Source organism: Rattus norvegicus, chromosome 18 (assembly GCF_036323735.1).
Source record: "Rattus norvegicus strain BN/NHsdMcwi chromosome 18, GRCr8, whole genome shotgun sequence".
Lineage (NCBI taxonomy): Eukaryota > Metazoa > Chordata > Mammalia > Rodentia > Muridae > Rattus > Rattus norvegicus.
The window spans coordinates 72,808,353-72,836,187 of NC_086036.1; the positions used below are offsets into that span (position 1 = coordinate 72,808,353).

A 27,835-nucleotide genomic window follows, 5' to 3' on the forward strand; every position below is an offset into this window, starting at 1 on the left:
AGCGCCCTCATGCCACCAACTACGCTAAGACGCCAGTGGAGGACTGAACCACCCAGCGTCGCCTAATGGGGCCCTGATCCTAAGTCCAAGGTGGCCAAATGAGGGGATTTGTTCTTGTGTTAATAAAACATTCCTGCCTTTGAGGAACTTTAGAAAGCATTGGGTTTAAATGTCTACCCAGAGCAGATATCCTGGAATGGATGCCTGTGGTAGCTATTCCTGGGTGTCAACTTGACTACATCTGAAAATCTAAGCTGGGTGTATCTGTGACAGTTTCTTAATTAAGTCATTTAAAATTCACTTTTAATGCAGATCTTTGAGGTAGAAAGGCCCACCTTTAATCTGGGCCACACCTGCTGGCAGCTGATCCAAAGGCCATGGAAGGAGGAAGCGCCCCCCCTCCCTTCCTCCCTCCCTCTCTCTCCCTCCCTCTCTCCCTCTCTCTCTCTTCTCTCTCTCTCTCCCTCCTTCCCTCCCTTACTCCCTCCCTCAGCCCCTCCCTTCCTCCCTCCCTCTCCCCCTCTCTCTCTTCTCTCTTCTCTCTCCCCTCTCTCTTCTCTCTCTTGCCCTCCCTCCCTCCCTCCCTCCATCTCTCCCTCCTTTCCTCCCTCCCTCAGCCCCTCCCTCCCTCCCTCTCTCTCTCCTCTCTCTTTCCTCTTTCTCTTCTCTCTTTTCTCTCTCTTCTCTTCTCTCTTTTCTCTCTCTTCTCTCTCTTCTCTCCCCTCTCTCTTCTCTCCCCTCTCTCTTCTCTCCTCTCTCTCTCTCTCTCTCTCTCTCTCTCTCTCTCTCTCTCTCTCTCTCTCTGGCAAGTCTATTCCTTCGCTAACATTAGACAGCCATTCTACTATCCGGAGTTCTGGAATATAGTGAAGAGCAGATAAGACATCCAGCCTCGTGGACTGAACAACTACTGGATTCTTGAACCCTACTTTGGTAGAGAGCTATTTTTGGATGAGCTCAACCACAGCCTGTAAACCACTCTAATAAATCCCCTGTGTGTGTGTGTGTGTGTGTGTGTGTGTGTGTGTGTGTGTGTGTGTGTGTGTGTGTGTGTTGAACACATGTATTTGCTTTATGAGTTCTGCTCCTTTACAGAACCCTTATTAGTACGATTGCCAATGAAGATTAACAGATACATACCTTGAGTTTTTCTTTGCTAAGGATCAAAGGATTCATTAATTTGTTGACCACAGTAACGCTCTGTGGATGTTCCACTGCCCATTTTAGAAACTGGGTAGCTGAGGCTTGGAGAGTAAATCACAGCCCTGAGACCTCACAGCTAATACGCTCCGCCACGAGGCCAGGATTTGGCTATAGGCTCCCTGAATCTGAACCCCATGTTACCCTGCAGCTCCCGTTTTCTACTTCACTGTAGCCAGGCTCTTCATGGGGAGGGGCTGCACTGCACTGCTAGGCAGGCTGGATCCTGTCTAAGAGTCGGAGTTTGATGTATGTTGCACCCATGACCTGCGCGTCCCCCTCTGACTGCCCACCTGGCTCAGCACACTGTACTCCAGCTGTGTGCGCAGCTCCAGGGCATGGTTCTTGCTCACAGGGGGCAACCAGTGGTAGATCATGGCCTGTCTGGCCTCTTGGCTGGGGAGATCAACCAAAATCCTCTTCTCCAGGCGCCGTAACATAGCACAGTCCAGCTCCCTGTATCACAAGAAAACAGAGATGGATGGAGCAGCAAGTAGTGCTTCCGATAGACTCCTTAGATTGATTGATTGATTGATTGATTGATTGATTGATTGTGCGTGCGTGCGTGTGTGTGTGTGTGTGTGTGTGTATACCTGGCACATGTGTGGAGGTCAGAGAACAGAGTTTGAAAGTTGTTTCTCTCTTTCTGCCCTGCCGGTCCCAAGGATCAAACTGAGGTCATCAGTTTGGTGGCAGCTGCCTGTACTCAGGGAGCAGTCCCCCTGGCCCCGTAACTATATTCTAAGTGTTTTAGCTTTATATGAACAATTCTGTATCTTAGCTGCCACCGTGTACCTACAACTGAGTAGTTACTGCAGTTACTCCATGTTGTTTGCAAAAGAATTTTTTTAAAAGATGTGAAAAGGAGAAGAAAAGAGACAGCATCTTCCAGACTCCTCGTGTAGAGGAGGTCCCTTCAGTGACAAGGGGAAAGGACAACTCACAACAACTCAGCGTACTGGTACTTCATTGAGACTTTAACGTCAATTGCTGGCCTCGATCTTGCCAGTGAGTGACCATTCATCCCTACGAGAGTGAATAACCACTTGCTCCACTGTCCTGGGGAACTCAGCACCAAGTACCCTCCTGGCTAAGTGCCAGTGCCAATTCGGCCTTATGGAGCACTGGTCCTGCTTCCATCAGGCCAGGTTACACAACTTCACTCTTGTAAATCGTTTTCCTAATCTTTTTTAAAAGGTATATCTGGGTTGTTTTGTTTTTTTTTTTAAATGTATACAAGTGTTCATCCAGAAGAGGGGATTAGATTGTGAGCCACCATATGGTTGCTGGGACCTCTAGAAGAGTCACCAGTACTCTTAATGCTGAGCCATCTCTCCAGCGTCTTCCTAAACCTCTTAATGTGAATATTTCAAGTAAACAGAAAAGCAGAATAACAGAATGCAGTCCACCCATATGCCTGCCATCTTGAGTGAATAGCACATAACCCTTGGCCACATCTGCCTCGTGTGGCTTTCCATGCAGTCTTACTCAGCCTTTCTAAATAAATTACATCACTAACCCAATCTCTAACATCCACATATCTCTGAGAAAAGGGACACTTTCCTGTACGTTATCACGGTGGCACCCGACACAGTAGAGACCGACACAGCGTGCCCACTGCTCAGCCCAGGCCAAGATCTCTCTTCAGGACTCCACAACCAAATCCAGTGATCAGGGATTGTGCAAGCCATGTCTCCTAAACCCATTACCCAAAGCCAAACTCTCTGCCCCAGCAGAGAACAAGGCTCCTTGTGAGATGTCCCACATCCGAATTGTGTGATGTGTCCTTCTGTTACTGAGCTCCAGACGAAAGCTGGGATAAAGCTTGACTGGGACCAGGTGTCCCACTCCAGAGAGTCAGCTTCTCTGGCGATGTGTTTGTGCATTACAGCACATCAGGATGCACATGTGCGTGTCTCACCATCAGTGCCATGGTGTCACTTTCTGAGATCATTTGATGATGACATACTCTCCATCATAAAAGACGCGTCTTGTAGTATAACAATGCCAAGCAACCAGAGCTTCCAGGGACTAAGCCACTACCTAAAGACTATACATGGACTGACCCTGGACTCTGACCCCATAGGTAGCAATGAATATCCTAGTAAGAGCACCAGTGGAAGGGGAAGCCCTGGGTCCTGCTAAGACTGAACCCCCAGTGAACTAGTCTATGGGGGGAGGGCGGCAATGGGGGGAGGGTTGGGAGGGGAACACCCATAAGGAAGGGGAGGGGGGAGGGGGATGTTTGCCCGGAAACCGGGAAAGGGAATAACACTCGAAATGTATATAAGAAATACTCAAGTTAATTAAAAAAAAAAAAAAAAGACGCGTCTTGTATTGAGTATTAAACATTCTCTCTGCAAGCCTTTGACACCCCATGGTTCCCCCATCTTCTATCCATTAGTAGTTGTAGAAATTGTTAGTGACCTTTATTTGAAGGAATTATTGTTCAAACATGCTTTCATATAGTGATTTTAAATCATTTTTATCCCAGACATTTTAGTAGGAATGGCTGTGGCATTCTCCAGCACTGCTTTGCAGAAAGAAGCTTTTCCTCCTCTCTACAGTGGGGCGGCTTGGTAACCTTGGGTTACCATTTCAATTATTAATGGTCCATTTTGTGTCTGACCTGTGAGCTCTTCATGTGTTAAATTGTCAAACTCCTAGCCATGTAAACACATTCAACTTTCCATAAGAGAAATGAGGAAGCCCTTGTCTGTTCATCCACCTTAACTACTGACAAGAAGTAACAGAGTCGACGGTCATCCAGAGCCCAGGAGGCTGAGGGCTAGAGGTCAGCCTGAGCTACATAGGGAACCCTTTTCTGATAGCAGGGTGAGAGGGTGAGAGGGGAAGCAGGCGTGAGACTTTAACTTAACTAAAAGGGAACGTAAAGTTGAGAGGGGATACAGTCACAACATTTCTTCCTGTAACACCCTAAAGAGGGTTAGTAATTGGCATAAATATACAAAAGCAAATGGAATAAGAGAATTGGTAACAACAACAACAACAACAAAATCTTCAAGCTGGAAAGCATACTTTTCAGTGACAAGCAATGCATAAAACCTTTTTTGGAGATGCTTTCTAACCAAGCAGCAAAGAGAGCCAAGAACCAAGCTGATCCGAGCCACACACCCAGCCGCCCTCCCACCAAGACACTGGGGGCTGGCAGCATCCCTTTCCTTTGGGGCTGAGGTGAAGACCAATAGAAAAGGGAAAATGGGTTAAAATTTGCTTAAGAAATAGATCCTATGGGAAGGGCCTGCCTCTGTCTGCCAGGCCTGACAGGGGCACAGTGGAGGGTCTCTACTGAGAAATACTGGTCGAGCAGGTCGGAATCATGTTGTGTTGAAAGTGGGATGACAGCCCTCACTCAACAGCAAGCCAGCTTCCTGCCCGAGATGGACCATTCCCAGCCGTCTGTAACTCCCATCTCAGGAGACCTGATGCCCTGTCCTGACCTTCACAGGCACTAGGCACATATGTGGTTCACAGACGAACATGTAGGCAAAACACATAAACATAAGAGGTTTTTAAAAAGTTGTGCCAGTGCCTAGGAACAATGACAGTGGTCATGCCTGATGTACCTAGAAACCTTTCAAAAACTCTGAAGCCCTGAGTTTACGTTTAATGTTACCTGTAGGAACGCCCCTTATCTGAGTACTCCTTGCACCAGTAGGTCCAAGTGTCTTCGTTCTACAACCCTCACAGAAACCCTCTGACTGTGCCAGTCTCACAGATTTTCTTTGGGTTCCTTGCTCCATCATACTCCACGAAGGGAAGACGCTTTCTTAATGAGAGAATTCGTCTACAAGGCCAGCAGATCAATACCAGGAGTTCCAAGAAAAAGAACAGAGGAATCTCATGAAGACGACAACTCCAGAGAATGTTCTAGATTCCTAGTAACAAGGTTTCTATATTTTAAGTGTTAATGAGACTTAAAGTTTAAACAGCATTTACTAAATGACAAACACATTTCAAATATTTTATAGATGCTAATATATTTAATTTTTACAACAACCTCCTGAAGCTGTGCTATTGTTGCTTACATTTGGAAGATGAGGAAACGAAAGCTTAGAAAGTAATGTAACTCAGGCCTGACACTTGGAATGACTGGGGAAAAGTGCCAGGGTGCTGCACTGAGGTCAGCCCAGCTCAGTGTCCACTGACTGTCAAGTTGCATCGTGGAGAGATTTCAGAACGCCAAGAACCAGGAAGGACGACAAGTTTCCAGAGAGAGACAACAAGTCACACACAATGTGTTAAACAACATGTCTCAGGCCACCCGTGGTACTGCACGCTTGTAATTCTAGAGCACAGGAAGCAGAAGGAAGAGGATCAAGTGTTCAAGATAAGCCTGGGCCACACAGCAAGTCCTGAGCCACTCTAAGGCAACAGAGTCAGATCGTGTCTAATTAAAACCAACAACAAACTTTATCCATAGCAACGTGAGATATTAAAGGAGACTTTTAAATTCTAAGGAAGAAAATAATTTCTGATAAAGAAAACCTTGGTCAAATTATATAGATCAACAGTACAGACAGCTTCACCATCTGAAGCCTAAACTCTTAAAAACAGGAGAAGGTGGGTGGGGTCCAACCACCAGAGATACTGACTCAGAAGAGAAGGAAATCACCAGGGTGGCAAGACAAGAGCTCAGGGTTCCCTCTGCAGGCAAGCGATTCAGTTTGGACCTGGTTTATGGGTTCAGGAAGACGCATCTGCAAGGGGAAGAACTTGATAGAATGGTGCATCTAAGGGTATCAAGCAAATATTGATTTGGACAGTGCCTAATTCTTGTCCCCCTCTCATCCTGGGTGGCTTCTTTATAGGACGCTCAAGACAACGGAATCACACAGAGGGAGCGGGAAAGCAATCCTTCACTATAGATGTCTGTATTGATCAACTAATGCCCTAAAGTGAGAGATTTACCTCAAAACTGCCTGTGGGTACAAAATAAGTGCAACTCTCTGACAGCCAGGCCAGATGAATGCACTCTTAATGACATCAATAATCATATAGTCATCTGAGAGAGGAAACAAAGGACAAATGGAATGTACCCAGAAATCATTCTTTATGCCAATATATTTATATAAGAAATGTAACTTGTGGCCACCAGAAAAGGATCCTCCTGGCTTCTGCACTTAGATTTTACACTAGTTATTTTTGTTGTTGCGACTCCTTCCTCCTGGTTATTTAGTACTTCTCTCCCACCAGTGGTCAAACCAACCAATAAGCATGAGATATAAAAGACATGAAACCCAGCCAGGTTCTCAGACCTCTGTCTACTCTAGATACAAAACACTAGGTACCCCCGGCCATGCTGAGCGCTCCCTTGGGCCATGATGCCTTGTGCCCGACAGCCTGAGCATCCACATCCGACCTTTGTTCCCTCCTCTCCCCTTGACCATCGCCGCTGCTGTTCTGCGTCGCCTGGAACCGAGGTCATTCCACGATTCACCGCCATGTAGAAACCAAGCACAATTCAGGCTTGTTCCTTCAACAGTTGCCAGGTCCAATCTACTTTCACATGCTAACAGAAGAGACAACTCCTATGCTGTAGACAGCCTTTGCAGTCCATGCGCGGCCGCCGTAAAGTGGACGGCTGTAAAGACCATCCTGGGAGAGCAGACCGAGCTGTGTTTGACAGATAACGAGGAGCCAGAGATTCAAGTGTTGCCTTCTACACAGAGCCCACACGGATGGCCACCTACTTACATGCTTCCTCAGATGGAGTCACTTACTGTCCTCAAACCCAATTTCCATTCTAGTTCTGGTGTGTGTGTGTGTGTGTGTGTGCCTTGTACATGTGCACGTGTGCGCCCGTGTGCTTTATTGGGTACACTCACTGCAGGGAGGAAGGTGGGACAGAAACCAGTGCTGCTACAGGCAGGCATCTTCAGGTCATTTTCTTCATGGGCACCGTCACTTTGTCACACCCAGAGCAAGAGCTCTGGACGCAGTAAAAGCTTTCGATTTGCTTTAATATCTACCCTAAAAATAAAATACTTCTTACCCCAGTCACGGTAGCGCCCGCCTGTAGTTCCAACACCTGTGGGCTGAGGTGGGCAGAACATGAGGTGGAGCTGAGCCTGAGCTGTACTGTGAGTTCGAAGCCAGCCTTCGCCACATCTTGAGAAACAATGAAAACCAATGCTACTCTTTTCTGTCTGCACAGCCCACATGGGTCTAAGTGCATCCCAGCTTGTAGATGGGCGGTATGTCTTGGATCCCTGCTCCCTCCTTCCTGCAATCTATTGAAAAGTTCCCAAGAAATCCCACTCTGGTGGGTGCAAGAATGAAGTGTGCGTGCAGGGATAGTGGCTTTGCATAAAACGGCCTGATCTCTTAAACTCCCTGGTTATTTACTAAGGGTAATGTGCTTGGTACTATCCATGTACTAAATTTCAGGCATCCACGTGTGTATGTGTGCATGCGTGCACATGCGTGTATTAGTACATTATAGCCATCATGAGTTTAGATTAGTGGGGAGAAGCTGCATGGATGGGGGTGATCAGAATAAAGCGTTGTACATTCATTCTCAGTGAGAATCATGGAAACTGTGAGCCTCGGGGTGACCTGCCAGGCTCAATTGGCTGTGCTTCTGAGAGAGAGATGTATGTCCAGGGCATCTCCTCTCATCAGAGAGGCCAGAGCATCCAGCAAGGGAGCCTTAGCAGAGCAAGTCATTGCTCTACTCATGTGTGAGCTCAAGTATCACTTTAATGGAGTGAAAATCACTTCCCATTACCTATTGATTACCCCACCCCAAAATACAATACTAATAACCGAGGGGGGAAAAAAAAATCTCGTGGCTCTGAGCACAGCAAAAGAGTGAAGAAGATCAGAAATCTTATCTTAAGGCCCCTTTAAAAACTTAATTATTTTTAAAATACTTTTTGAATGTACCATGGAACCCCTTGGAGGCAGGGACAAAGTTCTCAAGTGCCAAAAAAAGAAGAGGCTCAAAACCAAGACTGGAGAGAAAAAGTTAAGAGTATGGCTGACACAGGCTAGTTGCCACTTAGTTACAATGGGTTACATTATAATGGGTCTGTGTGGGGCAACTCAGATTCAGTAGAGGCTTACAACATCACACAAGTCCCTGTGTGGCTGAAGGGCACAGGCCCGTTACGATAGCATAGGTTAGCAGGCCTCCCCATTAGCAATGGAAACCATCAAGAAAATGAGTCTCTGTATTGCACTTCAGGGAGGGAAAGTCTTCCTGGATAGTTCAGAACTATTGGCTTCATTGTCACAGTCCCAGATATCTTAACCTGAGAAGAAAAATTAAATCAAAGTGGTCCAAAACCCGAAACAGTCAAAGAAATGATCTCTACAGGACCCCATTACATGACTCCCATCTACATCATTAATAAAATTACAGAACATATTACAACCACCAAGAATGAAAGTCAGAAGGAAAAACCGATCAACAGAAATAGACTCCGTTGACCAGAATGAAACCATGTTTACAACTGATAAGGAAAGGAAAGGGGACTCAAACATGTGAACGAGAGACTTGCACGTGTGATGGCAACCCCTGGCTTCCCTACGTTAGATAAACAGCAAAAGGGATTCTGAGAGGCCGGAAGAGGAGGCAAGCTAGCTGGGGCCCTCGGGACCCTGAGACCGCCATGGTAAGGGGGGCCCCGAGTTTGCAAGCTTCTCATCTGTCCTGATGGTTCACTGGAGAAACCCATAACTCAAAACTGCATGAAAAAAACACCAAGGAAAGTTTTGTCTCCCAGGCCTCGGGATCAGAAAAAGGAGATTTATAAGACAGGAACTTTTTGAGATTATCTGTTCTAATCTGGCCAAGCCTGGCAGGAGGTACCCTTCTCACCATGGCAAGGAGGGAGCACAGTCAATAGCAGGAAACATACAAACAAACAAAAATATTGCCTCAAAAGAAAAGCCAATGAGTGATGGGCCACTAACATAAAGGAAATGTTTACAGAATTAAGCAAGTTTGCAAAGGTGTGCACAGTAGGTGTGCACAGTTCACAGAGCCTGGAACACACGGTGACCACAGCGAAATACGATTCCACCCATAGGGCAGTCCCACTCCACCACCGCACGTGCACCGCGTGCAGGGGCTGAGCACGTGGCGTCTCTGCGTCTTGTTCCCATTTGTCGGACGGCTGTGTGGACAGACCCCAAGACCTCAGTCATACACACTAGGAAAGCGCACTGGTTTCCCAGTGATCCTACTCTTAGCACAACGTGTATTGAGCTGCAGTAGACCACATTAGGAAAATGCAAACCTGGGCAAAGCCCAGAGTTGAAAGACAGAACCTCAAAGAGCACTACTCCTCCCCCAAGTCCAGAACACTGGTGGTTACTGTGCAAAAGAACCAGGGCTCTTAGCTGATCTTCCGTTCGCAAACGTGCGTTTCTATAGGAACAGCACACCGGGAAGGAGTATCCATATGGGAAGAAATCCATTTATACAAATGCTAGAAAGGCGGCTGGGCTGGCAGCTGCCCTATGAATGTTTTAAATCCTGTAGAAAATGGAAGGACAGTCCCGAGGGGGGTGGCTCGTGTGAGGCACTTCTGTCCCCTAAACAAGCCCGGACAGTTTCATTTGCAGAGTAGGGGTCTCTTGGCTCTTACACCTTCTTCTGAATATCAGAAGAAAGTTGCCTCTTGGTATTTTTAGCCTGCAGCTTGACTAGGCCAGTACCTGCTTATGTTGAGGGTTCCTGGAGTGTCTAGCCATTCGGCAGACAACAAGGAAGACAGGAGTGTCCGCCTGCAGCTCGCAGCCCCTACACTTCATTGGTACAAGCTACCAGAGAGTTAAATAGACGTCTCTGGATGGAGTTTGCCTTAATGGCCCTGTTCATTCCCTCTGGACTGCTGGGCCTGAGCGTGTGTGTCGCAATCAAGGCAGGTCAAATTAGCCCTAATTATGCTAAGTTTCTCACATCACCATTACACTAAGTGGTGATATTAAATGTGCACCATTTCTTATGCCTCTCATTGCTCGCTTACACATCTGATGTCACAGAGTATCTCTTTCTTGTCCTCTCTCGTGGACCAGCCAAGGCATGTGAGCAAAACCTGTAAGCCACCTCGGTGCTGAGACAGCGGCGAAGGATGACCTAGTACCTGAAGGATGCTTTTGACCAGAACTGCCCCAATTGTGAGGAACTTGATATTTTAGGGCTGGGTCTTTGCATACTTGATCTGAATCAGTTATTTCTCCAGTTCGGAATGCTTGACGTCGATCACAGCCTTCCTCAAGTGGGATCCTGAGGCCAAGGAGAATCTTATTCTTAAAGAATATTCCTTCTTTGGAGAATCTTTCCTTATAAAAGGGCTTGACAATATATCACAGGAGGTTAAGGTACAAAACCCTTCCATTCAGGAATCCCACCTCCAGGTATCTTTCCTAAGGACCAGAACTGTACCAAAGGTTTGTGCATGTATGCACGCTGGTTTATGTATGCACGCACACTGGGGGGGGGTGCATGTGCACATGTATGTGTGGAGGCCAAGAGGACAATCTTTGAGAGAGCCTTTCACTGGCCTGGATCTCATTAAGTAGGCTGGGTTGGCTGGCCAGTGAGCCCCAGGAATCCACCTGTCTCAGGGTCCCTGATGCTGGAATTACAAAGACTTTCCTACTGAGCTCTCTCCCTAGTCCTTCTTACAGAGGCTTCCGTTGCAAGCATGTTCATTTCAATGCTAGTTATTAATAGGGAAAGTTTGGGAATACCATATCTGTTCAACGGAAAGGAATGATTAAATTATGGTATAGTCCACGTGGGGGAATTTCTGGGCAGCCATTACCAAATCCAATTTTCAAGGATTATTTAATAAATGACATTGGAAATGTTCTCACTATCGTGTTAAGTAATGAATGCAAGACACTAGTGGGACTGCACACTAGCACGACCTCTATGGAGGGAACTTGGCAGGCTATCCCAGGATTCCATGCCCACTACCCTTTGACCCGGTGGGTTTCCTTCCAGGAACCTATCCCAAAGCTGCACTGGCAGAACACAAAAGGAGCACAGTGATACCCACTCCTTACTGCATTACCGTCTGTGACAGCAAGAGCAGCCCTGTCGCCATCACTGGTGACTGACTGGAATACACACAATGCTGTGCTATGTAACTAGAAAGGGAGTAAGGAAAAAGTTATGCCCTTATTTATGCCCTACAGGATATTCTGATATTTCATTCAGAACCATTTACATGGTAAATTGTGTAAGAGATAAATCCAAGCTGTGTGAAGTTGCTGACTATAACACATGGAATGCTATTTATAGTAAAACTTTTTGAGTAATAAAAATCTGGAGTAGTAACCATGTTTACTGAAGCATGTAAATCAGTAACCGTTGTTTATTCTCGGTATTACGCACTGTATGGTGTAAGCTATGCTTTGGTACAGTCACCGTTTCAATGGGTTTATTGACACCAGCATCAATAGACGTGTGAGCAATGTGTTCACACTGACGTGGACCTCCGTGGCTCCATAACTATGTCATGAGTCCACTGTCGTGTAGGCAGCCATCATCTCCTGAGACACGCAGTACATGGCTTCAGTACACTGACAAGATTGTGCAGTTAGCATCCCAAGTAATTTCAGAACAAATATTCTCTCTACCCCCAACCCCTCAAGTAGCTGAGACTGACCTCAAACTCACCATGCAGCTGACAATGACCTTGAACTCTTGACCTTCCTACTTCCAGTCCCCAAGGGCTAGGACTGTCTGCCTGTGCTGCCACGCCAGGCTGGCACTGCATTTCTCGATGGCAGCAGGAGGCTAGGTTAAGCGGGAGACTTGCACCATCTAGTGTGTTCTCTGGTGTGACGGTGAATCTTGACAGTCAATGTAACGGGTCCTCTGAGCAGGTCCGTGAGGAAGGATTAGTAGAGGTAGGAGACCCTCTTCAAGATTGTACGGCCCAAATAGACAAAGTCTGGGGAAGACGCAGAGCTGCTGGCTGCCTGCTTGGCTGACTTCCTGCTGGTGAGTGCCTCATCACCATGTCTCGGCTGCCTTCCAGAGAGGACAGAGAGCACACGATTCCCCGAATCTTTCAAGGCCTTCAGCACAGACTGGGGAAGGAAGCTACGACATCCAGTGTAGGAACAGCAGCTACCTGGCTCTCAGCCATCCCAGCACGCTGACGGCCATGGTTGGACCACCAGCCGCTGCCAGTTCTAGCAAACACCGCCTTTTGGTCTGTTTTTCAGACAGAGCTTCACTCTGGAGTCCTGGCTGTCCTGGAACCTGCCGTGTAAATCAGGCTGACTCGAATTCACAGAGTAATGCCTGCCTCTGCTGCAGGAGGCTGTGTTCAATCAGGCCAGTGCAAACCGTGTTTTATAAAACACGTTTCGTTGGTTCCATCCCTCTAGAGAAATATAACACAAGGCATACAAGGACCTAGTTTAATCCCCACACAATGCAGACAATAGCTGTATTAATAATACAATGGGGAAACGGCATGACTACTTAGAAGCATTGGTGTGAGTTCTGCAGAATGTGAGTGATTTCTCTAGAGAGTTTCTTTAAAACTCAGAAAACTCTTCCGGGCGGGCATTGCATTCCTGTAATCAAAATAGCCAGGAGTCAGGGACAGGAGGGTCCAGAAGTCAAGGTCAGCTCCAGTCCATATGAAGATCCAACCAACCCAAAGAGAAACCAGAATGAAAATCATTGACAAAATATAACGGTATTGTATCAAACAAGCCATGAAATCATGGGACAGGTCAAAAGTTCTAAAGTATAGTCCTCAGTTTGGAGAGGTGGGGGAGGGGCTTGCTCACTGCTGCTGGGTCACCTGATTTTCTAGATTTCAGGGTGACCAAGCAAGCCCATTGGGTGAGGGAAGCCCTCGAGTGATTCTATGACACAGCTCACAGAGAGCTGTCAACCAGAAGCACTGACGGGACTGTAACCTGCCAGGATGGGTCGCATCACATCATGGTGAGCACAAAGCCAGGAGGAACAGGAGGTGAAAGGTCAGAGAAGGTGAAAGGTCAGGGAAAGAGGTCATCTTGCAGCTGAGGAAGAGCAAGAATGTAACAAAGTTTTTTCAAGGCTGTGCTCTGCCTAAGCAGAACAGGAAGGTTCTGCCCACACCCATTCAGGTAGGGAACCATGCTTAGCGGCAGGCACACTTCCGAGGATACTCAGTAAGGTACACGTTTCTGAACATGCTAGTTTACGGTTCTAGGCCACATGCTTGCTCTTCAGAGAGTTTTCACCGAAACACAAAGAACAGCTTTGAAGTTTCATTACTATTTTTTTTATGTGCAAAAGTGTTTTGCCTGCATGTGTGTCTATGGACCACGTGCATGAGTGTTTTGCCTGCATGTGTGTCTATGGACCACGTGCACGCCTGGGGCTGGAAATGGTCAAAAGAGGCCATCAGAAGCCCTGGTTCTGGAGTTTCGGGAGCCACCGCATGGGTGCTGGGAATCGAACCTGGGTCCTCTGCAGGAGCAACAAGAGCTCTTAAGCACTGAGGCAACCTGGATCAGGGGGATGCTACACTCAGGAGAGATGTACTGTAGAGGAACCAGACCAATACACCCTAACCCACAGATCGATCTTAGCACCAGCAAACGTGAGAAAAGAAGACACGGGGTTGGGGATTTAGCTCAGTGGTAGAGCGCTTGCCTAGCAAGCGCAAGGCCCTGGGTTCGGTCCCCAGCTCCGAAAAAAAAAAAAAAAAAAAGAGAAGACACTGCCCACCTCAGGATGTGACTCAGTATGAAGCTCCCAACACTGAGTCAAAATTGTAAGGAAAAACCAAACAAACATAAAAACCCTGCTGAACTGAATCACCAACTGTTAGTCTAGAGCACGTTTGGCGATAAGAAGACGCTGGCAAGACACAGCTGACCTTGCCCAATCAACACGGCCCAGAGAAGCACAGCTGGAACTACTGGATTCAGGAGCAGAGGCAAGGGCTCCCCAGCCTTTCTGGAAAATGTGTGTTTAAGTCTCTCAAGGTATAGACCTACCACACTCATGTTAGGAGCGTTGGAGCATCACACCCACCTGCTGAACGCCCACGACTGACCAGGCAGCAGAATAAAGAACGAGATAAAACGTGGTTTGGTCCTTTTCAAAGTAAAGAGACTTGGACAAGGACACAAAGCAGCAGAAAACAAAACAGAATCCACCGGCTAAAGCCAGGCCATCGTGTTCTTGTGTCAAGTTCAAAGGGCACAGAGCCGTGCATTTATGTGACCTCGCCTGTCTAACTTCTTAGAATTAAATAACAACGGTCCCAGTGTGGCTTAATGGAATGTCAACATGGGCGACCCCATTATGACGTTAGCCACTGCAATGCCATACAGAAGCTTAGCCCCACATGATGGCTTCTAATGCTTATTTGAACATATGAATAATGATTCTCTATTGGATTCCACTTTATAGTTTATATAAATAAATCTTCAAATGTAAAATGCTAATCACCTAAGCACAATCAAACAAGTCTTACAAGTGTGTAAGAAGGTGGGGCAGGTTTAGATTCTGAATGTATTTAATACATGAACTCCCTAAAATTTGCCTTGGTCTCTTCTTGTTTGGGACCACAGATGATCAGCACGTATTACAGAAGAGCTATCTGTCTGTCTCTAGCTGTGGAAAAGGAGATGGGGGTGGGGTGAGAAGCCCAGCTCTGCTCACTGCTGTTGACCACAGGCTGACTGGCCTCTCTTGACCCTGGGCGCCCTCTAAGAATGTTTCCTCACGTATCTCCTTCCCTATCCTGGACATAAAACCTAATAATGGGGAAATGTTCTGAGAATGGTAAGAGGATTGTAACATTTTTAAAATATATTCTCCAAGTAGATATTGTTTTCCCCTAGTCAACGTTTCTTATTTCCCAATTCTTCTTCTAGATTGTTCCTAAACCACTCTGGGATACAGTTTGAATAAAAGACTCTGAGAGTAGATTATATTTTCAATTAGAGATTATTTAGTTTTCTATTTACTATATGGCATTAAAGAAAGGATTTTTCTGCTAAGTTAAGAAAGTTTAATTTTAATACCAATAAAACGGAAACATTACTTCTGGAATGTTCTTTTGAGAGCTAGAGATATTAAGCTCTTACAGTTCTACACAAAACCTCGGCTTGATTTAAAACATGGTAGTCAGTCCTTACATCCTAACTTCATTTCTGTCGCTTTGGTAATGAGATAACAGAATGAAAGCCTGACGACTTAAGGGAGAGATGGTTTATTTAGCTCACAGTTCCAGGCTCCAGTCCATTGGACTGGGAGGCAGCAGGGGGGTGGGGAAGGAACCATGGTCAAGAGAGGAGAAAAATGAAGGAAGGAATGCCCCTTGATCAGATCAACTTCTCTTACAGTTTAGAACCCAAACCCAGGGAGTGGCCCTGCCCACTTTTATGCTAGGTCTCGATCTCCAAAGGAGATCAGTTCCTGACACCTACACCCGCTGTGGACTCAGTTTGTGTAGAGCTTCCACCCCTCCTCCTACAGCTCTGCGGTCACTGAACTCCCTTCAGTGATGGTGAAAATGTGTGCGGCACGTTCTCCTGATGTCTTACCATGGCAGGTTCGAGGCTGCTAAGACAAACACGAGATCCTCCGAGCGTGCTAAGCCATCCATCTGCACTAGCAACTCCGTCTTCATCCGGAGGCTCCCCTCGTGCTCTCCCCTACAGAGACAAGGAGACATGGTTCCTCTCATGGGAGAGCCTTTGCCCTCATGACAAGAGTGGCACTCATAGCAATGACCCTGTGACTGCAGAACAGGCTCCATTCTGATAGCAAGGGGGTTCGAGAGGATGGGCATTTCTTTACATGCCAATTTTTTAAAGTAATTTTTAAAAAGTGAATAATGCAAAAAAGTAAGTGATGCATGCTGATGTTTAAGAGAAAAGCAAAGGCTGACAGAGAACTAGAAAAATAAGTAACTGAAAGGTTAGATTGAACATAACCCAATGTATCTACAGGCTCCATTATTTAACCCTTTAAATGCTGTAACTGCCAGGTGTGATGGTGAACTGCAACACTTGTGACTGCTAGTTTGAGACTAACCTGAGCTACATAGTTTTAGGTTCTCTTGGGCTTTAAAAGGCAAGTTTAAATAATTGAAATGATTTCGTTGAGAATAATCATTTATTTATAATCATTCATCTATAGAGTGGGCATAACATATTGTCATGTTTCTTATTATTTGTGTGTGTGCATTTGTATATTTATAAAATCCCTACACTGAGTTTGCTTCCTTCTCTCCTAATGAGATACAGGATAGTGACATAGATTAGAATCTATTTCCTGTACAGATTTGCTCTCTTGGCCACCGTTACCATTGCCTGAGTCCCTTCCATCAAGAAAGAGCACTGAGAGAGAGCTGAACATTCAAGGTTTAAACCCAGGACGCACTCAGCAGACTCTCCCTCATTTGCATAGATTTAGTTTAAAAAACAATAAAATGACTTTCTTAGGACAACATTTAACTGTCATGCATGTGTGTGGCAGCAACCCACATTCGATTATGAATTCATATTCTTCATCCCAGATGCTGGGACCAGCAGTGTTTCAGGTTTTGTGTGTGTGTGTGTGTGTGTGTGTGTGTGTGTGTGTGTGTGTTTATTTTGCAATGTTTGCATATACATAAAGAGTCATATTGGGGGGAAACTAAATCTAAGTATGAAAGTAATTTGTATTTTCACATAGCATGAAGGTAATGCATATGATATTGTATACCTTCCCATATGAAACAAACTTCAATGGGGCAGGATTTTCCATTCTGTCTGCCAGTTAAGGACTAAGGAGGCTCAGAATGGGCCCGTTCACACGCTGCATTTTCTCACTGGGGGAGCTCGACTTGTGTGGCTTATAGAGTCTGCAGCCCTCGCTGTCAAGAGAAAAGACTCAAGGGGATACAGATCGGAAAGGAAGAAGTCAAAATATCACTATTTGCAGATGATATGATAGTATATTTAAGTGATCCCAAAAGTTCCACCAGAGAACTACTAAAGCTGATAAACAACTTCAGCAAAGTGGCTGGGTATAAAATTAACTCAAATAAATCAGTAGCCTTCCTCTACACAAAAGAGAAACAAGCCGAGAAAGAAATTAGGGAAATGACACCCTTCATAATAGACCCAAATAATATAAAGTACCTCGGTGTGACTTTAACCAAGCAAGTAAAAGATCTGTACAATAAGAACTTCAAGACACTGAAGAAAGAAATTGAAGAAGACCTCAGAAGATGGAAAGATCTCCCATGCTCATGGATTGGCAAGATTAATATAGTAAAAATGGCCATTTTACCAAAAGCGATCTACAGATTCAATGCAATCCCCATCAAAATACCAATCCAATTCTTCAAAGAATTAGACAGAACAATTTGCAAGTTCATCTGGAATAACAAAAAACCCAGGATAGCTAAAACTATCCTCAACAATAAAAGGACTTCAGGGGGAATCACTATCCCTGAACTCAAGCAGTATTACAGAGCAATAGTGATAAAAACTGCATGGTATTGGTACAGAGACAGACAGATAGACCAATGGAACAGAATTGAAGACCCAGAAATGAACCTACACACCTATGGGCACTTGATTTTTGACAAAGGAGCCAAAACCATCAAATGGAAAAAAGATAGCATTTTCAGCAAATGGTGCTGGTTCAACTGGAGGTCAACATGTAGAAGAATGCAGATCGATCCATGCTTATCACCCTGTACAAAGCTTAAGTCCAAGTGGATCAAGGACCTCCACATCAAACCAGACACACTCAAACTAATAGAAGAAAAACTAGGGAAGCATCTGGAACACATGGGCACTGGAAAAAATTTCCTGAACAAAACACCAATGGCTTATGCTCTAAGATCAAGAATCGACAAATGGGATCTCATAAAACTGCAAAGCTTCTGTAAGGCAAAGAACACTGTGGTTAGGACAAAACGGCAACCAACAGATTGGGGAAAGATCTTTACCAATCCTACAACAGATAGAGGCCTTATATCCAAAATATACAAAGAACTCAAGAAGTTAGACCGCAGGGAGACAAATAACCCTATTAAAAAATGGGGTTCAGAGCTAAACAAAGAATTCACAGCTGAGGAATGCCGAATGGCTGAGAAACACCTAAAGAAATGTTCCACATCTTTAGTCATAAGGGAAATGCAAATCAAAACAACCCTGAGATTTCACCTCACACCAGTGAGAATGGCTAAGATCAAAAACTCAGGTGACAGCAGATGCTGGCGAGGATGCAGAGAAAGAGGAACACTCCTCCATTGTTGGTGGGATTGCAGACTGGTACAACCATTCTGGAAATCAGTCTGGAGGTTCCTCAGAAAATTGGACATTGAACTGCCTGAGGATCCAGCTATACCTCTCTTGGGCATATACCCAAAAGATGCCCCAACATATAAAAAAGACACGTGCTCCACTATGTTCATCGCAGCCTTATTTATAATAGCCAGAAGCTGGAAAGAACCCAGATGCCCTTCAACAGAGGAATGGATACAGAAAATGTGGTACATCTACACAATGGAATATTACTCAGCTATCAAAAACAATGACTTTATGAAATTCGTAGGCAAATGGTTGGAACTGGAAAATATCATCCTGAGTGAGGTAACCCAATCACAGAAAGACATACATGGTATGCACTCATTGATAAGTGGCTTTTAGCCCAAATGCTCGAATTACTCTAGATCCCTAGAACAAACGAAACTCAAGACAGATGATCAAAATGTGAATGCTTCACTCCTTCTTTAAAAGGGGAACAAGAATACCCTTGGCAGGGAATAGAGAGGCAAAGATTAAAACAGACACAGAAGGAACACCCATTCAGAGCCTGCCCCACATGTGGCCCATACATATACAGCCACCCAATTAGATAAGATAGATGGATGAAGCAAAGAAGTGCAGACCGACAGGAGCCGGAGGTAGATCTCTCCTGAGAGACACAGCCAGAATACAGCAAACACAGAGGCGAATGCTAGCAGCAAACCACTGAACTGAGAATAGGACCCCCGTTGAAGGAATCAGAGAAAGAACTGGAAGAGCTTGAAGGGGCTCGAGACCCCATGTGTACAACAATGCCAAGCAACCAGAGCTTCCAGGGACTAAGCCACTACCTAAAGACTATACATGGACTGACCCTGGACTCTGACCTCATAGGTAGCAATGAATAGCCTAGTAAGAGCACCAGTGGAAGGGGAAGCCCTGGGTCCTGCTAAGACTGAACCCCCAGTAAACTAGATTGTTGAGGGGAGGGCGGCAATGGGGGGAGGATGGGGAGGGGAACACCGATAAGAAAGGGGAGGGGGAGGGGGATGTTTGCCCGGAAACCGGGAAAGGGAATAACACTCGAAATGTATATAAGAAATACTCAAGTTAATAAAAAAAAAAAAGAGAGAGAGAGAGAGAGAGAAAAGACTCCCGCGTGTTCGCATGGCCTTCGCCCATAGCTATGCATAGCATGAGTGTATGTGCTAATTTTAGGGTAATTGTCCATGCGTTTGCACAGTTAGCATGCAATTAGCTCATGCACGCATGCTCACGCATACATACACACACAAACATGGTACATGTGCTAGTACACACATATGCACCCACATAATACATACCACACACACTCACAAAACCAAGCATGTAGGTGAGCAAACAACCCCACTTGGCCTTTTGAAAGCCTAACTCAAAAGCGTTTATAACCGAGAGGCTCTCCTTCCTGATGGGGACATTTTCTGACACTTTATTTTTAGAGATAATGTCAAAGAATCACCAGTTTCCCTGGCCTTGAGGACTGCCTCCAGAGAGTGAAATGCAGAAGCAGCCCACCTGAGGCTTCACAGGAGTGTGGGTCCCACAGGCAGCCCTCTGTCTCCAGAGGAGGTTATTCTGAGACTACCAGCCCATCGTGGCTGCAGAAAATCTGTGTGCCTGGTAAATGTTGATGTGCTTCCGGCCATCACACACACAAAGAGAGGAGAAATGGTGACAGCAACACAACACAACACGACACAACACGACAGAACATGACCCTGTCTGTTACCCAGGAACCATGCCTCTCTGACTCATCACTGACTCCAGCTCGTCCAGAAAGATCGTGGAGGGGGCGTGATATCGAGCAAGTTCAAATAGCACCTGAGTGGGGGGAAAACAAAGGCAGGTTCAAATTTATATTCTTAGGTTAGTCCTTGGCATACACTTAAACTTAAGTCCTCAAGTGCTCCCAGACTAAGAGTTTAGAATTGTACTAACATGCGCCCATCCTACACCAGTGCTTGGAGGCAACTTTACAACCATCGCCATTTTTCTCCCTAGTTCCACCCTAGGGGGTTGGATGCAGTGCAGTATTCCCATTTATCATTGAATAAAATTAGAGCCAGAGAAAGTAGGTGGCTAGTTCAAGGTTCCAAATGATAATTGTGAGAGCTGAAAATAAAATCCAGTTCCTAAGCTTCTGGGTGCCTAGTGAACATCTGGGGAAACACTCACTGCCAATAGCATGTTCCACATGGACACAAACATCCTTAGAACATTCAAGATCATGTAGTAACTTCATCTCTGGGGACAACGGGATTGTGCCGGGGAGGGAAAAGTGTAGGAAAAGAACGGTCCTGAGTAATAGGTTAAAAATGCCCTGTTCTGTTCTCCACTGATTCCTCAGGGCCCTCGCCCCACCTCAACACTGTCTGCTAGGCTCAGGCTCTCTGTACATTTTTTCTTTCGTTTGTTGTTATTGCTGGTAGGTGTTTAGTGTTGCGTTGAGACAGCATAAGCTGGCCTGGAATATAGCTCAGGCTGGCCGGTGAACTCAAGGTGATCCTCCCGCCCTGCTTCCCAAATACCAGAGGGTCCAATTCTCAAAAGCAATTCTTGATTGAATAAGACGTTCTGTTCCAGAGTAAAATAGTGTAGACTGAACAAGAAAGCAGCCAGCAAAGGAACAGACATAAAAACGAAATAAAGAACTCGACAGGGAGATACAGTGCTGGCGAACAGCATAAAGACCCAAGTCTTTTTTTTTAATCCTGCAACTGATCTCTTGAGCACCATATCCGATTCTTCACTGTTGACTGAGAATGCAGCAGAGATTAGGGGAAGAGCAGAGATTCTTCTGTTGCCTAGGGGATTTAATCTCCATGTCACTTAGTACTGGAAAAGCATCACAGGATATGAGGGAAAAGGCTAGAGTGTGGCTTTCAGGAGCAGCAGCAGCAGAATATCCCTCTGAGAACTCCCTGTCGCTGAGGAGGAACTCCCTCACCTCCCCTGTGACTCAGCATATGGTGAGTTCAAGGTGATGTGTCCATACTTCCTTTTCACAGAATCCTGGCTCATAGGATCTGGCTCCTACTCATAAACAGAGAGAAGGGTGGGGCAGAGCTACTTCCTTTCATTTATTCCCTCTTGGACAAAGGAGGGATGCTAAAGAGACTGAAGAAATAAAGGGAATTTGGAAACTTACAAAGCTCAGGAAGTAAAGGGAACTTACAAGGCTCAGGGAATAAAGGGAATTTACTAGGGTTAGGAAGTAAAGGGAACTTACAAGACCTAAGGAAGACAGGGAATTTAAAAGGTTCATGGAATAAAGGGAACTTGCAAGGCTCAGAGAGTAAAGGGAAGCTACAGGCTATGGAAATAAAGAGAACTTACAAGGCTAAAGGAGTCAAGGGAACTTACAAGGCTCAGGAAGCTCCTGAAATACAGGATTCACAAGGCTGATTCCCATGGTTGTAAATGCATGAACAACTGGTCTGAGAGGAGTTGAGTGATTGGTAGAGCTTCCTAAAAGTTGCTCAGGAAAAATCAGAGATGCCACTTCCATGACGTGCCCCCTATGTTGGGTTGCAGCTTCCATGAATCACCCCTATGTTGGAGGGGCCTCGTGGGCTACAGATGCCTTTACTTAAATGATCACTATGCCTCAATAAACCCACTGGTTGAGTAGGCCCGACTTGAATAGAATCGATTATTTGGTGTGTTACCAGTGCCCTACCTGGGCAGATACTCGTTTGGTCACACCTCCCCAGCAGAAGTTATGCACAAGTCAATGCTGGGGCACTCATCACTAGCACCTGTCTGACACGGGGGAGAACAGCCAATTAGGAACAAGTAACTCTTCATCCTTGTCAAAGAAGAAGAAGCCTGATGGTGCGTGATGCTAAAGGTGATTACAATAGCAGCTAGTCTACCCAGTGAAAACGAGGCTAATAGACCCTCCATCAGACCCACACACAGTTTTAAGGAGCTCACTGAGGACAGGAGATCAAGAGTCCCTCCGACACGTGAAGTCAGAATTAACTGCAATCAGGGCTTAGGTCTCCATGCTGCTCAAATTACTGAGCTTCCACTCCCAGAGAATAAATAGAATCCTGGTAAGTGCTTCTAGAAGCATCAGTCTAAAATGTCCAGGGGTGCTTAGAGGAAGTTAAATCACAGGGCAGAGGTGGGGGGGGGTGTGCAATCATCAACAGGTGTGTGCATTTGCTAAAGCGATCACTCGACTGTTCAGAAGTGCTTACCTCCTAAGGGGCAGGAGCATTAGTCAAGGAGGGAGGTTCACAGCCCAAAGGTTCCCTATAAATAACTCCTTAATTGGAACAGAAAAAGAAACAAATGGGAGAAAACACTCTTCTGATTTAGGGGAAGGCCCTCAAGGGTTCACTCTCTCTAACGCCCTTTACAGGAAGGAGATGACAGGATGACGAAAGCTCTCCAGGTGAGGATCCTCCCCAAATCTCAAAAACAAGGAAAAACTAACTTCCAGAAGGAAGTAAGATGAAAATTAGAAATAAGATCCTTCAAGACTAGCAGAGGATCCCAGAGTCTTCTTAAATATTTTTCAAATACTTAAAATGTATTTTCAATTAAATATATATATATATATATATATATATATATATATAAGTATCTTCTAAAGTAATTTGTAAAACGCTCCAGCCAGAGCCTGAGAGATGGCTGGGTCATGCTTCCCATGGGAACATAAGGATGTGAGATCACATATTCCAAACCAAAGAGAGATACGCTATCGTGCGTTCCTCATAAAGCTAGTTTCTTTATATATATGGTAAAGGGGATGGAAAAGTCAGGAGGAATCATTGCCTCACTCCTAGGATTCTGACATAATAATACTAAAGCAGGAGAACAACAAACAGAACTAAATAATGCTGGGGGAGGGGCATTTCTGTGATTTGGCGTTTCTGGCCATTCAGCACTAAACGGAAAACCATTTTGTCTCCATCTCTGTTGAGGATATTCATGAAATATCCGTGTGTGTTGTGTGTGTGTGTGTGTGAGTGTGTGTGTTGTGTGTGTGTCTACCTAAGGCTTGTCTAAGAAGTCTGGGTCTTTCTTTGAGCACTTCTTTCTTTTAAGCACTTTTTCATGTCTTGTGCTCATGGCTCAAAACACTTCCCATGATAGGACATGGATCTACTACTTAGGGGAGGGCATCTTTTGTGAGCTGTATTATTGTTACTCAACACACACACATCCCAAAGAGTTTTAGGCTGAGAATGACTATGAACCCCAGGAATCCATACGTGTAGACACAGATAAACAGGAGCCCTGTGGAGTGACCTGAATTAGCATCTCGATATACACCCACACTCCCATCACCTAGGAGAATGAGGTAAGCCCAGCAGAGGGATCATGAGTTCAAGGCCAGCTACATCTCTAAAAAGACCTTGTCTTAAAACACTACTGCCACAATAAACAAAATAACAACAGGAGAGAAAAATGAAGGGGTGATAAAAATTCCTAAAAACTTCAACTCGCAAACAGTATCAAAGGGCCAAGGATCTAATTTAGTGTTACAGCACTTGCCTGGCATGGACAAGGCCTGCATTTAATCCCCAGAAAATGAATGAATAAATAAATAGCGAACGTAATAAATAATAGGTAGGGTTTTATTTTTTAAAGTCAATCCTTTTTAAATATTCTATTATTTCTAAGCAGTCTATAATCACTGGGAAATCAGTATTTATGAGTGAGCATAATTCCAAGGTAGCATTTTAGGATAATTTTTTTCAGAAAGAATATTTTACGCTCACTTAGGATTGATTACTTATCAGTCCTTCTATGGAAGGCAACAGTCTAACGGGATTTCTGGCAAGGCTCCCCCTTGATGGGGAGGTGTACATCAAAAGCAGCTGTTCTCTTAAGGTGACAGGAAGATACAGCAAAATGTTTTAGGGCCGTGGGCCAGGGATGAGATATTGTAAAGATCGAAACAGCCTTTCAAGGAAACAGTATACATTGCGTGGGCATTGAGCACCACGGCAGAAAAGTTGCTCAGAACATCCGAAAGAATAACTAAGTTTTAAGTCTCTCGATTCCTCCAGAGTACGTAGCATAGGGTCTGGCGCACATCAGCAGCCTCTCACTAAACGTTAACTGGATATACTGTGCACGCTTAATAATGAATGTTTCTTGAGCGGAGAAAACATCAGGCCACTTTAGAGACTTTTATTCTAGCTTTTATTCCTAAATTGCATGAATCAAAAAAGGACTGTTGGTAAAGTTCCAAAGAAGGGAGTCGGCGCTCTGCTGAGGATGCTGTGACTAATATCCACGGGGAAATGTCAGCCCATTTCCTAGGCCTTTGGTGGTCACAGCCCGAGTGTAATCTAAGATATATATCACCTTAAAACAAATACGCTCTAACATAGTTTTGTGCTTCGGTATTCTGAAACACTGACTTTTAAGGATATTAAGAGTTCCTACCCGGACCAGTTTTTCCGAATCTCCTCTCCATTTGCTGACAATGGTGGACGCAGAAATGTTAAAGAAGGTCGTTTTGCATTCAGTGGCCACAGCTTTGGCCAGTAAAGTCTTCCCTGTGCCTGGGGATGCATGAGCATAAGCATGAACAGGTGCTCCTTGCCTCACTGAGGAGAACCCAGGCTCCCACAGGCATCCTTTGCCCCATCCTCAGGCAGAGATGGAGGGGCACCACATTCGCAGCACACACACTTCCGGGACTACAACAGAAAGATGCGTTTACCTGGGGGGCCGTAAAGCAGCAGTCCTTTCCACGGGGAAAGAATTCCTGTGAATAGCTGCGGGTACTTGGAGAACAAAGAGGAAGACTGGTATGAGTACGGCGGTCTGCACAGCCTTGGGGGGCAGCACAGGAGGTCAGCGCACAGCAGCCACGCCACGACTCAGGTCCACTTTTAAAAAGTGTGCTTCCCTTCCTGTGTTTTGTTTGTCTCCATGGCATTTTCACAATGGGCAAAAATGTTTGACTTAATTTTTGTGGCTTCTTAAGAGGAAGGAAGGAAGGAAGGAAGGAAGGAATGAAGGAAGGAAGGAAGGAAGGAAGGAAGGAAAGAAAAAAGAGAAAGGTATATGCAGCTGTTATCTTCTCTGTAATAGTTATTTCTTCTGCATATAATTTCCTTTCCCACTAAGTTCTTTATGTAGAACACTTAGCTCCATTTTTAAAACTGTAAAGCAGACACAAATCCAGGATGAACCCCAGAACCGACTCATGAAGATGTTTGCCCACGTGGAGCTATGGCAACGCCCGCTGTGGGGACTGGGGACACTTACTCCCGGAGGACGTGCAGACATTTCAGCTGAGTCTCCTCCATGAGTTCAAGTTCAAACCTCCTAGGAGCTGGACAGGATTCGTAGCGGCAGGGGAAGGGAAACAGCAGTGAAACTACTACAGAGTCTCACTGTCTCGCTAGTGCTGCTGGGAAACCCCTACTCTGATTAAGGGGAGAGGGGTATAATACCATGGGGGTAACACATCTAGAAAGGGGCAGGGCTGTAGCCCTGTGGTAGATGAATCTCTTTGTTCCCCAGAATAATATAAAAGAAGAAAGCCATATCCAGAGTGCCAATGAAATGTTCTATCCTTTTGGTTTTTTTTTTTTTTTCAGAAAAAGAGGGGGGGGGGAGACAATATGATTTAATAGGTTTTGTTCCCTTAGAATTAAAGTACCCCCAAATCAAGAGCTTCACGTAGTCAGCAGTAGTAGTAATATGCAGTATAGAGTTAGAGGCTGCCTGTTTTTTATGAGTATGGAATCCTGACCTTAGCAAGTCACAGTTGCTAGCCCCAAATTCTGTATATCTGCTTCCAACTATAAGAAGAAGGCAGGTTGTTTCTCCACCACTTCCACCTGGGCCTGGCCCTCTGACCTTTTCCAGCCCAATAGAATGCTGGGAAACATAAAAAGTGGCTTGAAGAGTAGGGAGAGTAAATGGGAGAGGAGCTATGAGAAAGCTCACACAGTAGGACAAGATAGTTCTTCCCTCTTCCTAGGAGCCACGTGAGCAAGACCGGACTTGCTTGTCACAGGACGAGGCCATATGGACTACTTGGCTGCACATGTATTCCAACTTCTCACCCAATCTTCCCAGCCACTTTGGCTGCTCATGCCCTGCGTGTGGGATAGAGCCAGGCAGATAATATCATGTGTATATTATTTGGATCTAGCTGGATTGTGCCCAGGCTGCCCACTCACTGGATTTCTGTTTTAATGATTGTAGTCTTAAGGCCCGGAGTGACTGGGCAGTATGTTAGTTAGCAAACACTACGCGATACTCTGACCATCTCCTCTCCCCTCTTGAAGAGCACCTCCTTTTCTGCTTGCCCAACTGTTCTGTGAGATGTGGAGAAAACAGTCAGAAGTAATGACAACAGCGACCTTACCCTGATGTCCACGGCTCTGGACAGGAGAGTCGAGTCTTCAAGAGAGGCTAAAGCAAAGCCCCTGACAGGGATGGGGGTTAAGGATATGTGGAGAAGCAAGAGGCTTCTCTCCTGGGAGGTGTGTCTACTACACCTAGTGCACTGTTAGGAAGGCAAACTAATGGGCCAATGCTTAATATTTGAAAAATACATATCCACACTAGTCTTTGTGCAGGCACTTGATTTAAATCAATATAGAATGTGTTTTTAAGAAGGATTTATTTTTATTTTAAGTGTGGTAGTATGCAGAAGTACATGAAGGTGCCTAAGGAGACCAGAAGAAGGCATCGGGGCCCCTAGAATCAGAGCTATGGGCAGTTATGAGCCACCTGATGTGGGTGCTGGGCACCTAACCGGGCTCTCTGCGAGGGCTGCAGGTGGAGCGTGATTTGAAGGCTGCGGAAGAGACTGGGCTGCTCCAGCCTGACCCAGTGCAGCCCAGTCAGAGCTAACCTGTAGACAGATGAGTCCCCACGCTTTCTTGTCTGGACACCGCTTATCCAGTTGACAGTGATTAGAAACGTGTGTTCATACTTACCCTTATTGGGTATACAACGGCTTCTTTGACTAACTGCTTGGCTGCGTCCAGTCCGATAATGTCATTCCACTTTATGTTGGGATTGTGGAGATAAATGTCCTGCAGTGTGCATGGGATTATTCTGTTAAAACTAATGTTCTCCTCCGCTTCTACGATAATCAATGCAGTGCAGAACACTTAATGGTATATAAAGCGCTGGCGATAAAAGAGTGCTTCGTGGATATTATACTGTAGACCTAATCAATCATACGTTATAATTTGGGGTTAGTTCACTGAAGAGATGGCATGAAAGTATTCAATGACTTTCCCTGAAGAAGTTATTGATAGTATAATAAGGCTCTTTTAGGGGAGTTGTTGGGGGGGCGGGATCTAACCATGAGCTATGCCTGTCATCAGTCAGTAGCAACTCCTGCTGA

General features: G+C 45.4%; 1 protein-coding gene across 8 annotated transcripts in view; it reads right to left on the minus strand.

The window, feature by feature from the left end:
• Positions 1-27,835, minus strand: part of Katnal2 (katanin catalytic subunit A1 like 2) — a 76,125-nt gene that overhangs the window by 1,386 nt on the left and 46,904 nt on the right. For all 8 annotated transcript variants that reach the window (XM_063277668.1, XM_006254972.5, XM_008772209.4 and 5 more), the window contains 6 exons: positions 27,420-27,518; positions 25,181-25,244; positions 24,901-25,019; positions 20,222-20,313; positions 15,751-15,861; positions 1,494-1,656 (listed from right to left, as the gene is read on the minus strand). In XM_063277668.1, the coding sequence (XP_063133738.1) occupies positions 1,494-1,656; positions 15,751-15,861; positions 20,222-20,313; positions 24,901-25,019; positions 25,181-25,244; positions 27,420-27,518 (648 nt within the window). The remainder of the gene's footprint in view (positions 1-1,493; positions 1,657-15,750; positions 15,862-20,221; positions 20,314-24,900; positions 25,020-25,180; positions 25,245-27,419; positions 27,519-27,835) is intronic.